The 24919-nt window shown below is 42.6% G+C and overlaps 1 protein-coding gene across 2 annotated transcripts in view; it reads left to right on the top strand.

Annotated features, from left to right (window-relative positions):
• Positions 1–24919, top strand: part of LOC103616436 (metalloprotease TIKI1) — an 80755-nt gene that overhangs the window by 41194 nt on the left and 14642 nt on the right. Inside the window, exons 3-4 of one of the 2 annotated variants that reach the window (XM_017735453.1) lie at positions 12216–12362; positions 14526–14700. In XM_017735453.1, the coding sequence (XP_017590942.1) occupies positions 12216–12362; positions 14526–14700 (322 nt within the window). The remainder of the gene's footprint in view (positions 1–12215; positions 12363–14525; positions 14701–24919) is intronic. The other variant, XM_017735454.1, reaches the window with a different exon arrangement.

Raw genomic sequence — 24919 nt, 5'->3', positions numbered from 1 at the left:
CCAGGAGGTATGGGGAGCCTGGTTATAAAAAGCAAATGCAACAGCACTTAGTATGTAACCATCAGGAATGGACCCTACCCTTCTTCCCACCTCTGGAGCAGCAGAAAACTGGGAACATTGAATTGAGTGAGCTCTGATTGGACATGTCAGGTTTCCAGCCCACCAGTGGCACTTTGATCGACTATGTGGCTTATTTGGATACTCACACAGTCAAAGTGGATGCCATCAGGTCACAAACAAGCAGAAGGGGAAGACTAAGCCTGGAAGAGGGGGCTTGGAATGGAAAAGGAAGGGAATTTATATAGAGCTTCAGTTTGTGCAGCAGGAAGAAAGGCTTCAGCCAATATATCAGAACCAGCTCAATGTGCTCATATACTGTGAAATCCTATTTTTGAGTGCAAGAAGGCGAGTAGAAGCAATGAAGTGAGACACTAGCAAGTGTTACACCTAATTTTCAGCACTGTTCAGCTGGAAGTCTGTAGCTGGTTAGGGCTGATTTTTTGGAGACTGGTGTGCCTGCACATGACAAAAGGCTTTAATGTCCTCTATGCTTGAAATTCACATGTGCACTCAGTGTAGTTTGGACTCACAGAGATCACAGTGGGGCTGATGTGCAAAGTATCCAGTGGCTTCTGAAATCTCTTCAAAAACTTAAATTTCCTTTTTACATTACTTCCAAATCTCTCAGCAAGTTCTGGAAGTGTGACCACGTTTCCGAGTTTTTTGGGGGATTTATATGTGTTTGAAATGCAGTTCTGAGGGATGGTGATTTCTTTCCCTGTTTAATCTGTCACAAACAGATGTTATTCTATATAAGGTTTTGTAACAAGATGTTTGATGTGAATTTACTTTTTAGCACCAAGTGTGTTGAACAATGTAATAGATAGGACATGTTCTGAACAGGAGATCTCTGTTGTCCTGTTAGGTTTCTGTTTAGTTTTATTAAATCTTGAGTGGTGCAGATCCTGAAAAACTGGCGTGGTTGGAAGAAACACCAGTCTGGTTTTGGTTCATGAGTGGTTTTGTATGAGTGTTCTTAAGGCATTATCTAGGAAGATTCCTACACTAGCAGGGCTCTTGTGGGCTTTTCTTCCCAGATGAAACACTGCTGTGTCTGAAAACAATAGGCAAGAAGTAATACTGACATTTCTCTGTCATCAGTGAGTTCCCTGTCCTACTCATGTGTAAGGAGGCAAAAAAACTCCCAAATGTGGGTTCGAGTAAAAAAGCAAGTGAATGCATCTGAGAAAAGAGTAGCTGCTAGAGAGGAAGGGGAAGTTTGGAGTTAGGGTTGCTTTGAAGGGCAAAGGAGCACAGCTTTGGAAACAGACTCCTGACAGAACACAGTGTCAGAACACCGCAGCATTAGGGTGCACTGTGTTGTGGCATACTGGTGTGTGTAGTCCTGGAGAAGGGCTGGATTGGGCTACCTGGGAGCTGTGACACAACCTAGTCGATGGGAGCCGTCACTGCTAATGACTCTGAGAAAAGTGGGAATGACACTAGCTCTCAAACACCACATGTCCTATTCTTAGGAGGCAACTTCATGTCAGAAATTGTTAGTTAGAAAGTTTACAGATGGATCAAAAATATCATCAGGATAGCATTTTTCCTAAGATGATCAAATGAAGAATTTGTAGGAGTACATGTTTATGAGAGTTTTTTTCTTTTGTCTGATGGATTTTGACACAAGTTTCTCAATGCCAGCTTTCTTTTCCTTGCATATGAGTTTGGGAGGAGTATTTTAATCCTTTCACATGTATGAATACTTTAAGAAATCCTGTAGAAGCTTTATGGTGTGGGATGTGTAGAATATTGCAAGGGCTGAGTATTTGCTTTATGTTACTTATTCTGTGTCACAATCCAGAGTGAGGTAATCTCTGAACTCTTTTATCCTTAATCCAGTGTCAGAACACTGCATAGACAGAAGGCTTGTGGACCTGCATCTCCGATTTTAATTTAAGAGGCAGAAGCCTAAGGAGGTCCAGTAGGTGTTGCCTGACACTGAGAAGGTGCACACTGTCAACAGTGTAATGATGCAGGAGGGAGGCATACTTCACCAAACCTTTGGGGTGGGTAACAGTAATGAAATTTAACCCAGGACTTTATATATGTTGTGTTCGCATTCAAATTTAAGTTTTAAGACTAGACTTTGTAGTGCAAGTCTCATGCCTATGCTATACAGACCTTCTTGAGGGTTTGTTGTTCAAAAAATGAAGTTGAGTCACTTGGGAATGCCTGGGAAAGATCCCATTAGTCCTTAAGTACAGCTTGTCAGAATTTACCTAGCTTGGGCAGGGTGAATATTTTAGCCACTTGAATTATTTTTCCCTGATTACCTGCTGCTTGTTTTGTTTCTGTCACAGTTCTAGCAACTACTCTAGGCAACTATTGTTGTACAATATTGTTTGTTATTTCCAAAATTGAATTTGGACGAAGATGATTCACATCCCATTATACCTCTATAGTCTTTTGCAATGGAGCTTTTTGCTTTGGTGCTGAAAGTTGCAGACCAGAAGTCAATATATTCTTGCATTTTTCCATACAGACAGTTGCTGGTTGATACCAGTTGCACTGTGGCTTTTTCACTTAATTTCTGAAAAGCATTGTGCTGTGTAGACCAGGAAAACTACCCAGTTACTCACTTCTGAGGCCAAAGTTTAACATGCCCATAAGATAAATCCTGACGTGCTTTGTTCTTGTTTCTGTTCATTTCATCACACCCCAGAGCCTGCCTGCTTATCTTGGACCATTTTAATCTTGACAGTCAGACTTATGTAATCATGGTGACTTTGTGAAAATTCTGAGCTCTTGGCAGATAGCTCTGCTTTTGTCAGGAATCTTTTAGCAAATGTTTATCCAGGACACTTACCCTGACAGTAAGTGTGTGTGTTGGAACTTCTGTGGGGAAGGTGACCTGCCCTGGCCTTCAAAAAAATTGACTATCTAGGGCTCAAAAGTGCTAAAGAAGACAGGGCTAGCTGTTGGAACACTTGTCTACCTTGTTCACTGAGGTGATCAAGAAATTTTTTAGTTGGTCTAAAAGGTTTGAGTTCAGAGATACTCTCATGGCTTTTTTGCTTCACAAAATCCTGCAATACCTTTTTTTTTGTCCATTCCAAGTGGTAGTGATGGAGGATACCATTAATAAAGCTTCTGCTATCCAATTTGAGCTAGCATCCCACTGACTTCATATCGTGATTGACTGCAGTTACATTTTGATGATATAACACTTTTATTTTTAAATGTAGGCAGCAGGGGAATCTGAGTAATAAAGACATGTAGCACAGTGGACAAGTCTCAGGGCTAGCAGAAGAAAGTAAGAATCTTTTCTTCTGGCTTTGGATGCATTGAAACTGGCTCAGAAGTCCCCAGGTTAAAATCTTCCATATTTTGACAGCAACAGCTTACCTGATATAAGATGTCTTGCAAATCAGTTGAATTTAGACAGCCACTTAAAATTCCTGAGGGGTTCTTGTTGGCCTGCAACAATCCTTTTCAAGAACAAAACAAAGAGAAAAACAAAACAACCCCCCTCAGATACTTTCTAGTCTTTTGTTCAGAAGTGCCAAACACTCAGCAGCTTCCTGATTGCATTGGCAGCAAATCGGTTTTCCTGGGTCTGAAAATCAAAATATTTTAGATTTTTTTCACAAAGGCAGCTTGGTGTGTTTGCTAAATTGGGACAACTGGTCATTTCCTAATGTGGACAGCCAGGGAGGTGAATGGAGGTGCCATCTGGCAGTGGATCCAGGTGACTCAGTCCAAGAATATCATCTCAGGGGGTTTTCACTGCACAGCTAGTGGCTTGTAAATTCCCATCCGACCTTGGAACATGCTATTTTTTCTATGTGGCTGAGCTCACAGTTACTATGAAGAACACAGATTTAGGCCTGTGTCTCACTATTTGAAAATTTTGTCAGCTATTCCTCTTGGAAAGCTTTTGCATTGAGAACTTCCAGCCTTTTATCTGCTTGAAACCAGCTAGGGACCATTCCAACAGTTCTTGTTTGAGGTTTTTCTCCACAAGTCTAACAGTATATAACAACATATAAATATAATGTGAATTCTCCCTTTCACCCCTGTACCCATGGAGAAGGTCATCTGGTGCTCTACTGTGCTCCGTTGGGAAGCCAGAACCTTCTCTTAAAGATGCTTCTAGTGGCCTGCAACATAAACAATGGTTCAAATTTGTTGTTCTGTTTGGAACATCAGCCAAAGTCCTGGCCTAATTGTTCTATTGAGTGGAAAAATATTTTATCAGTGCTGAGTGTTTTATATGGAACATGGTTTCCCAGCTGGCAGAACTTCAAGAAAATCCAAAGATCTTGTTGCATGGTTACCAGAAGATGTATGATAACTGTCTGGGCCAGTTCATGACATTGCAAAGTTAGGTCGTTTACTCTAGTAACCTTACAGTCTTGATTTACTCATACTTACAGGAATCACACAAGTAATGTTTTGCATCAGTTTTGCAGAGAGAGGGGGAAGCATTCCAACCAATTAAAAATTTGTGTTCTGAAATATTCTAAGTTTCTAAGCCTCATTACTTCTAGCAATCTTCCAAACTGTTGTTGAGTTTAGTCCTCAGCTATACATGGCCTGTGGTAGAGAGTTAAAATAAAAAAAATACTGAAGGCAAGTGGGGACTTGCCTTGGAAATTTTCTTTCATCTAGCAGCACTCCAAAGAGCATCTGTGAGCACTGAGTGAAAAACATGGCAGCTAAATCCCAGGTCATCAATACCAAGTTTATTTAGTTTCTGTAATTGTGGGTCAGGAGGATAAAAAGTTCTTCTAAATGTTGTCCTTGAAACCGTGAAAGGTAGGTAGTCTTTGGCAGTTTTACTACTTTGTCCTTACAGTCACAAACACAGTGAAGTGTCATCATTTCTGCTTTTTTTTTTAATATGCTTTTGACAGTTGGAAAGCCAAATTGTTTCTAAGAGAATTTTCCTCTATGGATGTTAAAAAGTGTAAAAAAAAAAAAGGCTGTTTAACTAACCTCAATATTTTAGTTTTGTTTCAACTACATTTAAGAGTATCCAGTGGAAAGGAAGGAGGAGGAAGTGGACCAAAGCAACTATTTTAGTAGAAGATTATTTCAAACAAACAAACAAACAAACAAAATGCCAACTAAAACATCAATTGCAGATGTTGAATTTTGAAAGTATAGCTAGTCTCAGCCCAAGAAACCCTAGTTTCAGGTTTTTTGCTTTGTGACTTGGTTATTCTTTTAATACAGTCCTGAGATGGTTCTGTAAAGTGTTTTATGAAATAAATATTGGGCAAAAGAAAGAAATGATTGCTACTAGTGTACTGTAGAGTTCTGTAAATTGGAAAGCGAGCATAATCTAAGAGAAATCAGGATTGTTAGTAATTCCTTTTCATTTGGATCATTGTTCCCAAATAGGATTTTGAAGCTGGACATTGCTAACTGAAGAAATGCTGAGTAGGAGACAGGTAGGAATTCTAAGTGTAGTAGGTTGTAGATGGGGTTTTTTTGCCTTTGACTTTGCTTCAGGACTGTAGAAACCTGAAATTAGACAAAGAACTAGCCCCCTAGTTCTATTTCTTGGGGTAAAAATGTATCTGGTGAAGATTTGATATGTGAAGGTTTTAGAAAAAAATTTGCTAACATTTAGAAAATCTTTAACAAAGACAGAATTTTTTTAAAAAAAGTTTAATCCATCTCTAGTAATGTGCAAATATGATCCTTGACCAGTTCAAGGATTTTCTGTATGAGAATGCACTTCATGACAGCTTGGGAGATTCCTGCAGCACACGGAGGAATCCCAATAAGCTTAGGTGGAGAGTTCCTCCACTGCAGGTTCATAGCCACATAATTGGCCCTATAAAAGATGGGAGCAAGTTCCAGCAAGGTCTTGGAGGTGTCCAGATGTGAATTACAAGCCACTCTTAGAAAGGGGAACAATCTGTACCACTGCTGGCCTTATCCACATTCAGCACACAGTGGGGCATTCATTTCTGCTGCTGTCAATGGAAACATAAAAATTACGTTTTACACTGTAAATCAGTGTAAATTACTCAGACAAAAGGCTATGTATTAGTGCAGTCTGTTACAAGTAAATGGGTTGCACTTCTTCCAGCAGTGCTGTAAGTAGTGTTCCTGTGATTCAACATTATCAACCATCCTCCGGCAATAAGAAGAGAATGAAAAATTCATTCATTGCTTCTCAAGCCTTGTTTTTATAGCTCCTAGCTGAAAAAGGGTTGGTTTGTGTATTCCCATTTAAATTCCAGATAACAGCTGAAAAATTTCAGCGTCTTTTGTTTGGTTCTGGAAAGACACACTACAAGAATTTGGCATAAGATGTGTTGGTGTGAGTTTGTTAACAGAGAGAGAGATTAAATTCTTCATATTTTTACCTGTGTCAGCATCTTTGTGTCTGAGTTGAGGCAAACTGTATGTCATCTAAGTGACTTGGATGATCCTGCTACAGAAAAGGTGCTCCTTCTACGAAAACACCCAAATATAAATAATACAAAGCCCATAGGAAATATGTAGCTCATAAACAACCTAAAGTAGTTTCCATTTCCTTTTGTTTCATTGACTTCTATTGTTCGTCTCTTGTCCACTGGGTGGGCACCTTACACAACCTGTCTCTGCTAATGGCTTCAATCCAGTCTTTCTCACAGAAGTGCTCCAAGTTTTTCTCTCCATTACTAAAGCAACAGCTCTGAAAGTGACTTAGACTGCTCTGAAGGCTGCAGATGGTGGGTTAAACCTCCTTTTGCCATTTTCAGCCCATGCCAAAACCAGACTTCTCCCACCTCTGTGTGCAGGCTGGTGTTTGCAGGGCTCCTCATGATAGGTGGTTTCAGGTTTCCAGGCTCTGGCATTGCCAGTCCCAACTTTCTGTTGAAGGCTCACCAGACTTCTAAGGAACTGCATCACACTTGAGCAAGAAATCCTGCTTTCTTCTCAACACTTGGCCTCCTGATCATTACCATGACAAAGGAGGATTATTGACTTTGATAGTCATGATGCTTTTGATTTAAGGCCTGCTTTGATTTGGGGCAGTAGTGTTCATTGGCCCAGAGAAGCAATGGTCTCCTCCACCAATGGGCAGGTGAAGAGCAAGGAGAGAAACATGCTTTTGATAAGGAGGAGAAAAAGGGAAAGAATTGGCTGAAGAGGCTGAATGGAAGCTGTAATGGATGCAGTTAGTCTCTGGGAAGGACCCAAAACCAGCCCATGATTCCTTAAGACAATTAAAAACAAATTGTTCGGCTGAACGATCCCAGAGCAAGGAAGATGCTCCCCAGACTATAATTCAAGGGGCTGAATGGCCCTGAAAAACTGAGAGCAGAAAGAAAAAAAACCCTGAAGATGAGGCAAATGATGGAACAGATGTGAGCGCTTTTGTTGGGAAGACTTGGAGGCTAGCGGGATGGCGATAGGCTAATTTGAAGTGAATAATGCCAGGTTCCTTTCATATGCAGAATAGCACTTTGATCCAATGTGGATGAAAGTACTGAAAAGTGGAGAGGATGGCAGGGGGTCTTTTGTCTTTGACAAAAAAGGCATCTGCCAGGCTCTAACTCCCTTTTCCCCACCCCCTTAGCCTAGCAGGCCACTCCAACAATGCTAGCAAAGGGGACAAGTGTCTTCTGACAGCTGAAGAAATCTCCAGGAGGAGAATGAGGTTTGCAGCAATATGTATACTAGAGAGCTTAATCGATTTTTTCCACAGTACAAAAAGGGAGAGGGTTGGGGGAAAACAGAGATCACAGTGAAAATGGGAGGTGGGAGATAAAAAATCCCTTTCTAATAAACTTGTTACTTTTGTTCTCCAAATACATCTTTTCAGAAGATGCTTTGATGCTAGTATGAATACACTTAATGGAGCAGAGAAGGATAGAGTTGCTGGATGGGGTATGTGAAATAAGGAAGAATAGTTTTGTAAGGAGGATGAATGTAGAGTGATTTCTGTGGATTCCAGCACAGGAAAGATCTTGGAAGCAGTAAAATAGTGCAATGCAAGAGATATCCGCAAGACAGACACACACTTTCTGTACCACCTGCTGGAGGAGCTCAGATCAACCCAAATTCTTGGGTTTGATTTCTGAGCAAAATTGAAAATTTCTTTTAAACCTTTCCTTATTTGCTGTTTTCTTAACTACTTGGAATTACTAGCAATGAAAGGACTGCAGGATCGAATGGGGATTTAAGAAGGCAAGCAATATTTGTGCCTAGTAAATATAGCAATTTCAGACCAGGTGCTGATCTGCTTCCTGCTTCTCATGCTCTGTTGACTTTCTTCAGCTTTTCACATCTGGTAAACAAGACTGGGATCCAATTTGCAGAGTTCGATGCCTGTGGTCTTCCTTAGGCATCACTTTGCACCTAGTCTGATGTTTTCTTTGAGAAGTAATGACAGATAATGAGTTATCAACTTCTGAGCAAGACCCATCTCAGTAAATTAAATCCTTCAAGAACAGTAGGTTTAGGAATCTTCCCTTTTCCTGAGACCCTGACAATGTTTATCCATTACTATTTACTGAAGATAACCTTCTCACCAGGGCAGAGCTTTAAGCAGCATCTGATACTGCAAACAGTTCCTGCCCCTTTACCCCCACATCCACTTCTCTTTCTGCCGAGGAGTTTAAATTACCCCAAGAAGGTAGGAATGATACAGGAATTGAGAGGAACTACCACATTGCTTTGAGAGGCTGTACACTCATGCTGATGGCAAATTGTAATTCTGTGTGGTTGTTCAGCAGCTGTGCCATCATTCCCCCTTCAGCAGATGCCACCATTCTGTTCAGACCAGCTGATGTAGACAGTATTTTTGACAATAGCATTTTCTGTGCCCCAGCTGTGCAAAGCCTGATGCGTGAATTACTGTAACTCATTAGGGAGGGTTAATTCTCAAGGATGTTGATGCTCTTTCCTCTCTCCCTCACAGCACCAAGGTGGAAGCCCACTCTCTGGGTGGGGGACTTCAGGTGGTTCTTTTGTGGCTTCTCCCTCATGTACTATGTGCGGTGATAGGTTGTAGGTCTAGATCTGAGTGGGGAAGGATATTGCTCGTGGGGAGGTCTGACCTGTCAGGGAACAGCCCTCTGTAGTTCTCCATGCCAAAGAAAAACAGCCCATGCAGTGCCACACAAACCACCAATTGGGCCATGGAGTCCAAGGCAGGCTGCTGGATGCTCTGTCCCCAGGCAGTTGTGGTTAGGATGGGATGTAGGAGTCTTGAGCAGTGAGCTGGAACACTCTGTTCTTTGAGTTGAAACATGAATAACCTCATGGTAAAGGGTCTTTTCTGCTTTCCCATTTGGGCAGGCAAGCCCTTCAGCTGCTGCTGTCCTGAAATTTCTTCCTGTGTCCAGTATCAACTCTCACACCTCCAACCAGAAAGGTGTACTCTTAGCAAAGGCCATAGAGCTGCCAAAGCTCCCTCACCAGGGCAGTTTTGTGTCATGCCAGCAGTAAGAGATATGGAGGGAGAGGTGGTGAGTTGCCTCTATTCCCATGAAATGTGTGCAGTGATTCTCCATCACTGTGAATGTATGCTGTGCTCTTGGGGCAGATTTATGTAGCTCTTCGCAGCTTACTATGTGCTAGTTTCTTATGGCCAGTGGGTGGGCATGAGGAAGGAAGATGCCTGTGTGGCTTGTCCTGGCTGCTACAGCCCAGGCCTAGTCTGTTTGGAGGCAAGACTGAACCTATTTCACCTGAAGCATGTGGCAAGGGAGGAGGGAAGAGATCTGTGTGGACCTGAGGGTGGCATGCAGAGCAAGTGACAGCAGGAGTACAGGCTGCAGAGATACAGCAGTGAGAAGAAGATTGGCTTTTTTCTCACATCTCACCCAGGCTGGTGTTTTCTCCCCAGAAACCCATTACCCTCTGCTGGTTTGTGTTTAGATGAAAATCAAACAGTAAAGATTGCAAAGCCTCTTTGATATGCTTAATCTACATTGAGGCAGAGCTGCCTGACCAGCTCAGGAGGCTGTCACATTTCCTGACTACTCTCTGGACCGAGATTGTCTTGTCATTGTTTCAAAATCTGGAAAAGGACATACTGCTTTAATGGTAAATATTCAAGGAGATGGTGTCAAATAGCTTAAAAATAGGCTATTCCCATGTGTAAGTGCTTTTGGCTGGACTGGTTGTACATACAACATTTTGCTGGCATGACCTAGCAGTCATGGCTGTAGAAATCCCATATTTTCAGCATGGATTTGGCTTGTCTCTCAGTGAATGTTGTCTGGTCATTAGCATCCACTAGGAAGTCTCTTAAGCCAAACAAATGGAAAACAATGACTTTGGAGTATGATAAACCCCATCCCGCATGCAAACTTTCGTTCAGACATAAAGTAGTTTCAATTTGGTTTTGTCCAGTTTACTTTAAAATCTAACAGAGGTCCTTTGCAAGATGGCCACTGCTTTGTTTGATGTAACTTGCCTGAGTGTCTGCCTGGAGTTAATATTTTGGCTGAATGCAGTTTGTACCAACAAAGTGAATTCTTCCCCTTTTTACAAACATGAGGTGTGAGTGAATGTTGCTATTCACCCTCCCAGAACTAATGCTACATTATGTACTTTCATATTGGATTACGTACACAGTGATTTGGATCCAAAGAGGTAAGTCTAGCTGTAGTGGAGACAGCATGATTTCAAGTCTGGTAGAATTTGCACCTTTCTGTAGAAGACAGATGGTTGTGCTATGGGAGGGAAATTGCACCTGTTTGTTTCCACATCTGTTCTGTAATCCCAAAATTTGGTTCACATAGTCTCAGTACATTGAGTATGCTTACTCATGTGTGAGTTCCATAGTGTTGGCAACTACTTTCAGTTCTAGAGTGACTTGATGGTGTTTGAGGCAAATATCCAGGAGAAGTTAATTACACAGAGTAACCAGAGCTTAGAAAATAACACTTTCATGAGTAATTTTTTTAAAAATTCCAACCAATATATCTGAGCTTACTTCCTTTAAAAACAAAAATAATAGACCAGTAGGTAGTAGGAAAGCTTGTTACAGTTGTCCTGTTTTGGTGTGAAAACTGGTGGTAGCATGCGTAAGCAGTGTGCTCAGAAGAGATGGTAGTGTTTTTCTTGCCAGGTGCTGAACAGGGGACTGCTCCCTGCACAGGGGACCATACAGCTCCATGTCCCACCAAAGGTGCCTATGGACATCCCATGTTCAGCCTGGGGAGTTTGTACCCCAAGGCTTCTTGCCTTTCTGGGGCTTGGTGACCACAGGCTGCAGTGGCTGGAGCAGCTAAAGAGAGATACAGAGATTCTGCATTGTCTGTTTGGCTTCAGAGACACCTGTTGCTCCAAAGTGCTCTCTTGTCCCTTTTACGTGGCTGCTGTCCTCAGGGGCTGTGCACTGCCGAAGGCAGGGGGCAGCTGGATCTGCAGCCAGTGTCTGGGTCAGGTCCTGAGGCCACTGCCTTGGGAGAGCCCTGCTGTGCTGGAGGTGGAGAGGCAGCCACATCTGGAGGGTGATCTTCTCCCTTTCCAGTGAACAGAAAGGTCCCTGGGGGTAGGAGCTGTGGCAGCCAGATAGTTTGCCTTGAGGCAAAGGGGATGATGGGAGTGTTTGCATTCCCAGGGGCAGGCTGAGGAGGAAGGAATGCTGGCAGCGAGACAGTCAGCTGGGAGAGACTGAATGCTGAGCAGCTGCAGGGAAAGCAGCTTCCTGCATCCTCCAACAGCCACCACTCTTCCCTGGCCTGCTCCAGAGAGCCATTCCTGCCTGAAATAGATGCGGTGTCTGAGAGGAGACACAAAGCAGGAAACAACAGCCCATGACTGTTCTAGCAGATGAGGAAGGAAGGTCAAACAAGGATAAGCCATGCTTAATTTAGGTAGATGGCTGAGAAACTACGGGGACAGGAGCCCATCAGGCCTTAGGCTCTGTGGTAGTCAGTCATCTAAGGAAGCAAGATTGCCCCTTCTTCAGCCTGGTCCTTTGTATCTTCCATATTAATCACATCACAGGCAAAACCCCATGGAGTTAAATGTAGTGAGTCCATTCCCTCTGAGCAGCTGGGATCCAAGCTGTGAGTACCTGCGGAGCCATTGGAGGCATGGGTTGGTGATGTCTAGACTGGCAGGCTCAGAGCAGGAGCAGCTTCAAAGAGCCTTCAGCAGGTGGCTGTGTGTCTGTGACCTTCTCATGGGACGAAAAGAGAACTTACCAGGAACTCTGTCTTTTCCTCCCTCTCCCCCTCCCTCAGGTGGTCTTTGCTTTGAATCAGACTCTCTTGCAGCAGGAGAGCCTCCGAGCAGGCAGTTTCCAGATCCCCTATACGACAGAAGACCTTATCAAGCATTACAACTGTGGGGACCTCAGCTCCATCATCTTCAACCATGACACTTCTCAAGTGAGTCTTGCCACCGCAGCCCTTGTACTACGCACATCTCCCTGTAGTGCTTGCCCCTGTCACACTTGTGCTCGTCTCTCCTCAGGCAGGCCCTTTATAGGTGAGGGCCAGGAGCATATTGCTGGCTCCCTGGCACATCTGCTTTCCTGAGCCTCCTATTCCAGGAGTCTGCACCACCTCAACCCCTCTCTTGTACACAGGCAGCAAAGGTGCACCTGGCTTTCCCTTTTGGATGTGTGCTGTGTTCCCTTTAGCATCAAAGCTCTATGAGTTAATAATTTACTTTCTTAAGGAACTTGTGGAATTGCACTAGCTTAGGTATGAGCAAACTTAATGCCAACAGAGAGCAACAGCAGGCTCTCTTGTGCAAGCAGGAACAGAGAAATGCACTCGTGACTTGGACGCTTGTGTAAGGCTGGGCAAGTTAAAAGCTTTTTAATGTCCCCTATCAGTATGATTGTGTGCTGTGGACAAGGCCCAAAGAAGAGAAATGGAGTGAAACAAAAAGATAGATTTAGACTGAATGTGAAGGAAAAGAGAGTTTCTGAGACCTCACAGACTTGGGTTTATGGAGATGGTTTCCTAAGCAGCACAGTGGAATGCAATACTAATCTTTAAACCATGACAAAATGCCCAGCAGGGACCAATTTGGCCTGTTTGGGCTGTTAGATTAACTAACCTCAGGCTGAGACATCAGGTCTCTCTGTTCTTGTCTGTGAGGTATCGCCTGGCAATTTGTGCACATCAGTGAAAACACAGGCTCTATCCTTACAGTGCTGAAAAGGTAGGTGTTGATACCTGGGCTTTCCTTGCTGAATAACCATTTTCCCATGACCTTTTGATACATACGGTGCAGAGCTGCAGAGTCATGCTAACCCTTCTCTGGTGCCAAGCTTTGCACAGGTGCTGCTGCCTTCATGTCCTGCACACCTGCCCGCCTGCAGGTGCAGGCATCCTGGTCATTAATACTGCCTAGCTTTTACACCATGCACTCCACACATAGATTTCAAAGGATTTCTCAGAGGAGGCCAGCATTTTAAGAGGATGCAGATGCTGCATCACTATCCTGTGGAGATGTTACAGACTGCAGACATTGCCCCTAGGTCCTGGGAGAGAGCAGCTTGTTCTGAGCAGCTCGTGCATTCTGCCAAGGAACAACTGCCCTTTACTTAATATGAGGGGGCTCCACCTCAGGGCACTTTCCTTGGCAGCAGAGCTGAACATTAATAGTTTGCAACACTGTCAGTTTATGTTTTAAGCAGAATTTCTCAGTAAGTTGTATTTGACTCCATGCTTGCCCAGTAGAGGACTACCTGCAGGCTCACCTTTGGACAGATGCCATAATAGTTTCTGAGTGGCTCCGAAGTCTGTTCATCTGCTGCCGCCGTGCAAGGGAAAGCACCTGGCTTACTAGTGGCTCTGCTCTCCAGAAACCACCGGTTGCAGGCCCTTTAGTTAACTGTCCCCATAACTGAATGCCTAAAGCTACTTGTCAAGAAGCCAGGATTGCTGCAACTGCAGACCCACGTTTTCTCTCCACTGGCAAGAGGTCAGGGTAGTGTGCAGGCACAGCTGTCCTGGGGGCCCCACGGATGCAAGCCAGCATTTTAAAAGATACCGCCAGGACTGGGCAACTGGAGGTGGTAACACTTTATCTCCTGACAAAATCTGGCCCTCTTTCTTTTGAAAAGTTTAGGGATGTTTTTTTAACTAGTTCAAATTGCATAGTTATTCTTTGGCAGCCTGAGGGCTCTGATACCAGTCAAATTCTCTTAGAAGAGTGTAATTATCACTATAGTTATGTCATACCTATGGCAATTTAAGAGTAGTTAAAGGCATTTAGGGGCAAATACTTTCTTCAGCTGAGCAGTCAGGAGTTAGGATCTTCAGTGTGGCCAAATGATAGTATTTGTTGACTCTGAATAAAAAAAAATCCAGCTGGTTGGCTTATGAAACGATGCATTGAGAAAAAATGAAGCACCATGTATTATTTTAAGTTTGCTAAGTTTTTTTTAGCTTGCTTTGGGTTTTGTCCTTTGTACTGGCTATGCCTTGAGGGATGAGGCAGTTGCCACACTCTGTGTGGAGCTAAAATGCCTGTGCATGATGGCTGCCTGTGAAATAAATCCCCCTTTCATTAAGACTTTTTTTTTTCTGCCTTAGGTCCCAAATTTTATTAATGCTACACTTCCAGCCCATGAACGCATTACTGCCCAAGAGATAGACAGCTACTTCCGCCAGGAGCTCATCTACAAGCGAAATGAGCGAATGGGCAGGAGGGTGAAGGACCTGCTGCAAGAGCACCCAGACAAGAGTTTCTTCTTTGCATTTGGAGCTGGTATGTGACTGTGGTGCCTTTCAAACTGAACTCGTCCTTCCCTTGTCCTTTAGAAGCATTTTGCAAATGCTTGCCTCAGTTTAAAGAAGGCTCAGTAATTTTTACTGTGGTGGACATGGAAGTCAGCTTTTCCCTGATAGTTGTTCTCTAGTAGGAAAAGCTTTTCAGTATAGGAGACTGTTGTTCTTCAGTGTACAAGGAGCTCACTGTGCATGTGCTTGCAGACATGTTTGTTGTATGCAGAGGCAGAGATACTGAGTCAACTATAGTGCATGCACAGGAGGAACAGCTCATAGATATACACACGTGTTTATTGTCTGGGTAACGAATGCAAAAGGATAGCAGCGATAAATACGGAGCTGAGACGAAAGGCAGCACATCTGAGGTTGCACCAGTGCATGAATTAACCTTTCAAGGACACATGCAAAAGAAGGAATATGCCAAATTGTCTGACTCCAAGGGGCTCAATAAATGCAAGGGGAGAAGCAAGGCACAATTTCAGCCTTCCTCTTCCTCCTGCATCTCCTTACCTCTTTCTCTGCACTTTCACAAGGAAGTTGTGTCTGCTACTATTTTGGAGCAGTGCAGTGGGCCTGGCTGGGGAAAACCTACTCCATTTTCTGCCTCTTAGCAGCCAGCAGAACTCTACAGGCACATCCAGCAGCACATCCAACTCAATAAGGTTAACATCTACACTTCAGACTAGGGCTGGATGGAGGGTAAAAACAGGATTGTTTTCCCATGGCTCCCATCCTTTGTTCTAGCTCCAGGGAAAGGAAGAAGTTAGGATTGGTGTTAGAAAAGAGAGGTGCTAATTCCCAGAGAAGTGTCACATCCCCGCCACCATGAGCCGTATGGCCTTTGGGAAAGGGGGAAAACTGAGACTGGTGTCAGTGTCCATGTGTGGTTTTCCAGTCTCAGTGCATACTGCTTTAGTGAGGATGGAAGATCTAGACAAGGCAAGGAAAATATTTAAACACTAAAAGCATTTGTATTCAGAGTCTGTGAGAATTTCTGTACTTGCAGCAGGGAGTTGTGGTTACAAACTTAGCATAAAAAGGGCCCAATGTGTGAGAGCCAGGACTTCAGGAAGGGTGGCTGACCATGTTTGTTCAGATGTGTGTGAAGATTGTAACCTGCAATCTTCCTGCACTATCTCTGCTCTGTCCAACTCGCTGTCACAAAGAACAGTGAAGCATGTCCTGGTTGTGTAGATTCTGGTCATACCTTTCTGTAGGCTAAGACCAGGACATTGCTGTACTCCACTGCTGAAGTTCTGACCACATTTGAACCTGCTGCACTGATGTTTCTGATGAAAGCATATGCCAGCTGCAAGTCCAAGCTGTGTCTGTTGCAGGTGGCTGCTCTTCTGTCAGGAGGCTAGTCGCAGATATTTGGGCTTTGGTTACTGCATCACAGCTTGAGTAATGAGCAGCCCATGTAAGCAGACACATGTGGATGCATTGTGTCACTCTGAATCTGTCATGTCCCAAGAGCAGGATTCTTTGAGAGGAGGGAGCTTCTTCCCCTCCTTGCACAGACTCTGAATCCCAAGAGCTGCAAATCATGTCTTTAGATCGTTTTGTGTCATTTGTTTCCCCTCCCATTAATTTCTTTCTGTTCCTGCCCTTCTGCCCCAGACTGTCTTCACTGTCATTGGTGTGCACAGCACTGCCCCAGAGCCCAGAAGCACTGCAGGACCAGGACAGATCCCTGTCCTTCTAAACTTCTCTTGTTCTCAACTTTCATGACAGTCCTAAAATCCTTTCCCAGGCTTCCTGGAATCTTGCTTTTCTCTTTCCTTTTTTATTCCCAGTTCCCCCTTTTCTGTGTCCTGATTGCCAGCATTTCTGTACTGCAGCACTGCCAGGAGCCTTGGGCCTAAATGAATACCCTTAATCTGTGGCTTATGTGCACATGGCTTGATCTCCAAGCACCTGGTGTGCTCTTCTCATGCTTTTCCATCCTACTTTTGAACCCAGACAGCTTCCCTGTCTTCTCTGGGGACTTTGGACTGATTTTGAAATTGTCTCTAATTACTTTCTGGCTTTGATACCAGTCTGTCCTCTGTTCTCATCTGCTCTTCCAAATAGTTCTGTTCAAAGGATAGTGCCAGCCTCCCACATTGAGCAGCATAATTCTTGATTACGCCCTTGTTTGACTGCATCAGGGTTTTTGGTGGGGTTTTGTTTGTTTCTTTATTTGTTTTGTTTGTTTCGTTTGTTTCTTATTAAGCATCTAAATGAGAAGTAGCATCACAGGATATATTGCAGAAAACAGATCAATTTCTACAGATTTCTGAGGTTTCCTGAGTGCATATTGCAATTATGAATGCAGTCTTTCATTGTTTTCCAGCAAGCTAATTTAGCCTTTTGCTTATGCAGATTGCTGTATGTGATAGATAATTATGTGGATGAGTTATTTTTATGCCAGCAAGCAGTGAAGATGAACAAATATCTTGTGATCAGTTTTAAGCATTGCTTGGAATTGTACTGCTGTTAATTACTGTAAAAAGGTTCCAGGAAAGTGCTCACACAAGGCAGGTTAGAATGAGTAGTAGGAAAAGGGAAGAAAAAAGAAAGGCTATAGGAATGGAAATAAGTCATGACTGTGTGGTGGCTTGCCCTCTTCTGACCACCAGTGAAGAAAGTATCTCCTAGCAGGAGCTTATAAACTGCAGGACAAGGTTGTATTAAAATGGTAGTAGGATATTAAAGGGTCTCCCAGTAAGAAGGGGAGAGAAGACTTTTAGTAGTTTTCTTTCCAGATTTTTTCACCATGTGTTTTATTTTTAAAACAGCTAGGCTTTTTGTAAGGAAAGTTCAATTTTTCCATTAACAAAAAAACATTGAAAAAACAACTTTTATCATCAATTTTATGGAAACAAGGTCATGGTTTGTGTGTGACTGTGGGATTACATATACCTTCTCATGTTATTTAAAATAATCTTGGTATTTTTATTTTTAATGGAGGAAAATCAGAAAATACTGATTTATTTTATATTCTAACTGGACTGATGGGAGGTGTAATACATTGCGCAAAAGAAGTAGTCTTCAAGACAAGTCTATCAAGACCCCTCTTCCTGGGTCTTGATATAGCTTCATGGCTATAGATGTTGACTTCTTATGTGGAATTATGTGTGGTAATTTGGGCCATAATAGATTTGATCATTAGATTCAGCACATTTTATGCCTTTTTTTAATCAATCAGGCAAACTCTCCTTATATTTTGTTGAAAGTGCGTCGCAGTCAGAGCTCATTTCTGAAACTATTTTTGTTTGGGAGTAATTTGCACCAAAATGGAGAACTAAAAAATAACAGATTTTGCTGAAAAGATCCAAAACACTTTGCTTCTGACCAGAGTGCAAACAAGGAGAGTTTCAAGCCAAAATAAGTCTGTTTGAGGGAATTAGAGGAAAGCATGGGAAGAGAGAGTTGGCAATGGCAGCAGCATTCCACTGTGTTCAGTAAGGATTTTATATTAATTGTGGACAGGCCTTTATGTATGGCGGCAGCAGGGTTACAAGCCAGGCCTGCTCCCTGTTGCCAGTGGTTGAACTTGTGAAGCAAAGCCAGCTATAATTTTTCACCAGCAGTCTTCCTTCTATACGGATTTTCAATTTCTCTGAATTCTTGAGTGGCACATTCAGGATCTGGATGCTAAGCCAATGTAAGTGATGTCACATGTGATTTCACAGCCAGACAGACAGGTAATCCCATAGGTTTCTGGTTTGTCTAGGAAGGGAACTCTGACACAGTGAGAGCTGCATTGTCCTACTGTACTGTGGAGAGTTTTACCACTTGTCCAGGTTTTACAAGGGTGCCGCATGCTGGCTAAACCATCCCAGAATCAAGGGAAAGTTGATACTGACAGAGAGCTCTGGAGATTGTCTGGTTCATCCCTCTGCTCAGAGCAGGATCATATAGCACTTTTCCTAGGACTGGAGTATATGGGCAAGGATGAAGACTCCAGAATCTCTCTGGGTAATCTATTCTAGTGTTTAATCACTGAAGATACTTTTTCTTATGTTTAAGTGGGACTTCCTGTGTACCAGTTTTTGTCCATTGCCTCTTGTCCTTTCATGGGACACCACTGAGAAAAGTTCTACTCTGTCTATTTTGCAACCTCCTATCAGGCATTTATGGCATCAGTTATAGCCCCTGAGCCTTCTCTTGTCCAGGCTGAATAATCTCAGTTTCTCCTAGTGTGACACATACGCTAATTGTTTATCATCTTTGTGGCCCTTTGCTGCACTCTCTCCAGTGTGTCCACATCTCTTTTGAGCTGGGAAGCTCAGAGCCAGACACTGGACCCAGAACTATGTCACCAGGGTTGAGGAACAGGGAAGGGTATCTCCCCTCATTGTCTGGCAGCACTTGTGGCTGCCTTTGCCACAAGGACACATTTCTGGCTTAAGGCCTACTTGATGACCACCAAGACAGCACATCTTTTTCTACCAAACTACTCTTCAGCCAGTTGGTGCTCAGCCTGTTATGGTGCCTGGAGCTATTCCTGCCCAGGTGCAGAACTTGATTTGCTGAACTTTATGAGCCAAATTTCCCCTTATCATAAATCCATACTGATCACTCCCAACCATTGCTTATCCCTGACACATTTGGAAATGGTTTACAGGATAATTTGCCCCACCACCTTCCCCAGGAACAGAGGTGTGGCTGAGCATTTCATAATTCCCCAGATCTGTCTTCCTGCCCTTCTTGAAGACAAGAGTTATCCTTACTTTCTTTCAGTCCTCAGGGACCTTCCCCCACTTTCCACGACCTTTTAAAGGTAGTTGAGAGTGGCCTCTAGTGACATTAAGCAAGCTCACAGGGTTTCTCTGGATGTATCCTATAGGGACTTGTAAATGGCCGGTCTTTTTGAATGTTCCTTAACCTGATCCTTCTCCACCCATAGTGAACCTTCTTTACTCTGAACTTTCCCCCTAGTCATAAGAACCTGAGATTCCTGAAGGCTGGTTTGACCACTAGAAAAAGTAACAAAGACATCTAGTACTTGGCCTTTTCCTCATTCTTTGTCATCAGGTCTTCTGCCCCCTTCAGCACTTCATTTATATTTATCTAGTCTACATTTTACTGCTGACATGCCAGTAGAGGCATTCCATGTTCCCCTTGATGTTTCAGATTCACCTCTAGGTGGGTTTTTCTTCAGCATGGTCATTTTATTCCATTTTCTTCCTTTAGCTTACTTACAGTTTCTGTTGAAGGGGCTGAAGAATAACAGAGGGAAAAAAAGCATTGGGGGTTTTTTTTATGTAGGAGGAAGCATACTCAGTGGCTTGAGATCCTGACTTTATTTTGACAGACAAGGCCTCAGGTGAAACCAGGTTTCTGGGAGCCAAGTTTCAATTCCCTCTAGTCTCTCCTGCCTCTTTGAACAGTTGAGAAACTCCAAAGTGCCAGTTCATGAATAAGAAGTACAGAGGAATCTAAGATTCCTTATGTCCCTGTGGAAGAAATTACTGACTTCAGTGAGAGAGGCTGGCTGATTTGACAACCTCAGAAGCTGGTCCTCTTAATCTTGAGAACACTGGAAAATTCTTTTTTCTCTCAGAGCTATTTTTCCTTGTTGCTCCTGAAAAAAACACCATTCTGAGCCTTTAAAGTATAGTGGATGTTGGTAAGCCACCGTTAACGCAAAGAAAAAAAGGATGTTGGTGAGAACTTCTTCAGCTACCATTTCTTCTAATTACTAAAGGAAATAACAAATGTGTTTATTTGGCATTAGTGAGACCGTATGGAGTCAAACCTCCAGGGACTGACTGGTTTCTTTTCCCAGACAGAATGTGTTACCACCAATGGTTACCCCCGTCTGCTGTAGTCCACCAAATGGCTTCCTTCAGCTTCTCTAGGTTTCAAGGCAATCCTTGTGATGTGAGAGGTCAGTTTTGTGTCAGTCTTAGGTGCCACATGTGTTGGATCCATAGGCTTGTCTAAACCCTTTTCCGTCAATCCTTATTCATAAAAAGCAAAAAAAAAAAACCTGGAAAAAAACCCCAAAAACCCAAGAAAACCAAACAAAAAGACCCAAGAAGAGAAACGCAAAAAACCGCTCTCAAAAACCCCCAAACAAACAAACAAAAAACAAAACAAAAAAAAAAAAAACAAACCAAAAAAACCCCCAACCAAACAAGCAAAAAACCATGAAACCAAAAAAGAATTTTCAGGGTAAAGTGGAACTGTGCTGAGTCTGAGTGGCAAGTTAGGTGGTACTGTTTCCATGTAGAGCTGTTCAGTCTTACTTCTTGAAATATTCTGTTCCATCTGGCATTTTTAGATGTGAAATTAGGCAAGAGGAACAAGGTTTACTGTTGCTGGGTTAGAAAAGGGGAGAAAGGACCTGTCTACTGTTGCTGGGTAAGAAAAGGGGAGAAAGGGCCTGTCAGGAGTGGGTGTAAAAAGCAGTCAACAGTGCTAAGCCCAGGATGTCTCTGTCCAGCTTATATGTATGTTAATACCTGTAAAACCAAACAAAAACCTGCCATGGGAATATGAAAGTTGCCCAGGGAAATGTGATACCACTTTGAAATTTAGTGGGAATTCAGAATCCACCATGGAAAATTTGAACCTGCCAGTTCAGTACATTTGGAACTGGAGATACAGGCTGCACAGGGAATGTAAATTTAGCCATGCATTATGTAAAAGATTTGAAATGTATAGTGAGGAAGTTCATTAAAAGTCTGTAAGAAGGTGAATATTTGTGGATCCTGGAAGAGGTCAAAAAAAGGTGGGGGGAGGGGCAGGAAGACAACATAGTGATAAAACAGATTTTAAAAACAGATTAAATGAGTCTTGTGGGGCCACCTCACTTCTCCTTGGGCTCAAAGGGCTTGCTGATTGCCTTCGTGCTTCTGTCTCTGGAATGCGGCATCGTTATAGCTTCCTTGGGTGGGAGGAAAGGCTGAGTGCCTGAAGGTGTGCCTGTACCTCTGTAATCTGAGAATGCCAGATACAACCCAGCAGTTTTGAGACTGTTTTTCTTAGTAGCCTCTTTGAGTCTTCAGAATGCTAATGACAGGGTTTATTAGAACAACAACCCCTGAAGGGGAAAGATAATGTTGTGTGGAGGCAGGACCCACATCCAACGCCCCAGGGTTCACATGAAGGGCACTGCTCCTGACATCTCTGACACGTGAAATGAAGAAAGCTTTGCATTTCTCCATTAGAGGCAGTAGCCTCTGTTCTAATATATTAGTGCAGCTGTCAAAATCAGCCAGGCCAAAAAATGGTACTGTTTCTCCTCAGGTACTGACAGTCTTCCTATCAGTGCTGGGTTGACCCATTACTGCTTTTACTGGGCAGCTAAAGTAGGAAAACTTCCATCATGTAATGTGTGTTTTGAGCTAGGGGGATTTCAAGTCCTTAGTAACTTTTTTGCTGGAAAAGAAGGAGTGGTGTGTGATGTGAGCAGGTCCAATGGCAGAGGTGGCTGTGAGTACTGTAGCTCAGATATGGCACTGGTAATTCCTTCCCTTACTGGTAACATAGTGCTGGGTGCTAGCATAGTCACCTCTGTGAGGGTCTTCTTGTCTCAAAACCATAAGGCTTTATCAGTGGAAAACTCATAGTAAATGGAGACCCAGTAGCTAAGGCTGCCTTGAACATAAGCTGTTTCTCTTAACTCATCTGTTAAGAGTTTTTTACAAAATATGGGCATGTAAACTTTTCTTTTATGTTAATTTAGTCATAAATTTGGTCTTACAATCAATGAAAAAGCTTTTTCTATCTTCAATTTTTGGAGGAGATTATCAGGATGTTTGACTTTGCCCAAGGGTAAAAATGGGAATCCCCGGGGATAAAAAATGCTCAAGCCTTACATTTAAGAGGCCTAATTTTCGACAGAAACTGATAGATGAGTATCTTCTTATCTTTCACAAGAAAAATGCCTTCATTTTGGCTCATGCAGATTGTAACTTCACATGTTTCTTTTCCATTAGTATTAGACTATTTTTCCCATGTTGTGCAAGGCTACTTGTTGTAGCCTTGTGCAAGGCTACTTGCACAACATCAAGTACTTTGAGAAGTTATATAGGCAAGTTGATTAGCAAACCACATCACTTTTGAAGAAATGGAAGATTATTCTTTTCTCTCCTGAGCAAATGCAAGCTTGAGGCACTTTCTTTAAGTCTTTTCATGTCTAGGGAAAGTACTTTCTTGGGCATAGAGAACACCAGTGTTCTGCAGTTGTGCCCACCAGATTTTCGTGTTTGGTTTGAGAGTGGTGAAGTATGATCCACTAAGATTTTATACTAATAAAAGATTTCCAGGAAATCATGGTTTTGTGGACAAACACTTATCATGGTCCCAGTAGAATAAAACCTTGGGTTCAAAGTTTATAGAGTAATACCTCATTAATATTACATCTTGTAGGTAATCATAGGAAGAATTTTGTTTGGAGGTCTGCAGTCCAAAAAATATTGGGAGGGCATGGGAGGGCTGTTTGCATGGGATTTGACCTGCAAGCATGCAGAAGTATTGTAATGCAACATCCTTATACTCCTACACCTAATGTGAATTCAGGGATTCTTTAAGTTGACTTACAGTATCACTGTGGCCACCTCATCCCCTTCAATCTTCATCATTTCCTTCTCCCTGCAGTACTAAATTTGTGAGAGTACCATCCTTTGTCCTTTGGTTTCTGTTCCGGTACCTGGAGTTTTCTTGACTTGGAAATACTGTGAGAAGCAAGATTTTACTGGATTTAGTATTATTACATGTTTTTCATTTGATATACTGTTTTAACTTAAATGGCAGATTTGGAATTCCTGCCACTTTATGACTGATCCTTGTTTTACATATGTTGCTTGGATTATCTAATGTAACTGTGCAAAATTTCCTCCTCCTGAGAGAAGTGAAGTGTGAGTTTGCTACACCTGGGTGCATGGTACTCAAGCTTGAAAATAGTGTCTTCCTCTTGAAAAGTGTGTACAGAAAGCATGTGTAATAAGGAAACTGATTTGTAGCTTAATTGATCACATCACCTGCTTTCCTTCTTTTGCTTTGGATTATAATATATATTTAATCTAGCTTTTTTTTCCTCCATAATTTTACTAGCTAGGTTAAAATTACTCCAGGTTCTGTGTCCCAGTGTGTATTTCAAAAGTATAACTGTGTTTATGTTAAAGACTAAGATGCGAAGAATGAAAGCAGATGATAATTGCCATAGGCATTTCCAGGAAGTTTCTAAATAATTGTAAGATTTGTACCTCTAAAACTTTCTTGAAAGTATTTGTTTCAGTGGCCCATAGAGTCTCTGGCACTAAAACTCCTTTTGAGTGCTCACAGTGCAAATAAACATCCAGCTTTATGATGTCCCCAGTGGCTGGACTAATTTGTGGTTGCAGTGCTATAATTCTGTGCTTTAGTTGTTCCCACAACATCTTGGAAGTCAGCAGTCCAGATCAGGTTTCCTAACAAACAGTTTGGTGTCTTTACATGTATGTCCAGTGATTCATTGGCTTGGGATGTTTGTAAATGGTGAGATCTTGACGTGCTTCTGGGGCAGATGGGAAGTGCCATCTTTCTTCTAAAGAAAACACAGAATTACGTATGCTTGGCGGTTTCCTTTTTACATGATTCTAAGAGGTCAAAGAACTTTATTTATCTGCTTGGAATAGTCAATTTTATTGAAATTCAGAGAGGAGTATAGTTTTCATGAGTCTTACAGACTTGGTTTCTGTGAAAAATTAAAATTTAGTAACAGAAACAGAACTTTTGTTTTGCAATATTTCCTAGTTCCTTTCACTACATGCAGAACTTTTTCAGACTCACAAGGGCTCACATTTAGGTTCAACAATCTCTGCTGAATCCCACAGTTATCTAGGTAAAACTTACCTAACCTGGCACGGTTATAGAAGCAGCTGTGCATGTGCTGAAAGTAAAAGCTGCGAGCAGGAGACACAGGTTTCAGGGCAGTAGTAGCAGCCTGTGTTCTGCCGGATTGGGAGTGGCTACTGAGGAAGGGTCAGAAGCACACAGTGTGTGGTCAAGTCTGCGAGTGCACGCTGGTCAAACTGCGTTGTTCTTAGAGCATATTGCCTGTTGTGGTCCCTGCATGCCATCTCCTTTCAGTACAGATTAAAGGCCTGGGTCTTATTTACTCTCCAGTAGAGTGCATGGCTGAGCTGGTGCACACAACAGCTTCTTAGTTTCTCTTTGAGCTTGAGCACAGAAGAATAAAGATTCATGGCTCCCCACCCCCT

This window comes from Corvus brachyrhynchos, unplaced genomic scaffold, assembly GCF_000691975.1.
Source record: "Corvus brachyrhynchos isolate BGI_N302 unplaced genomic scaffold, ASM69197v1 scaffold22, whole genome shotgun sequence".
In the NCBI taxonomy this organism is placed as follows: domain Eukaryota; kingdom Metazoa; phylum Chordata; class Aves; order Passeriformes; family Corvidae; genus Corvus; species Corvus brachyrhynchos.
Note: the sequence above shows the minus strand (reverse complement) of the source record. Positions and strands in the feature narration are given on the sequence as shown.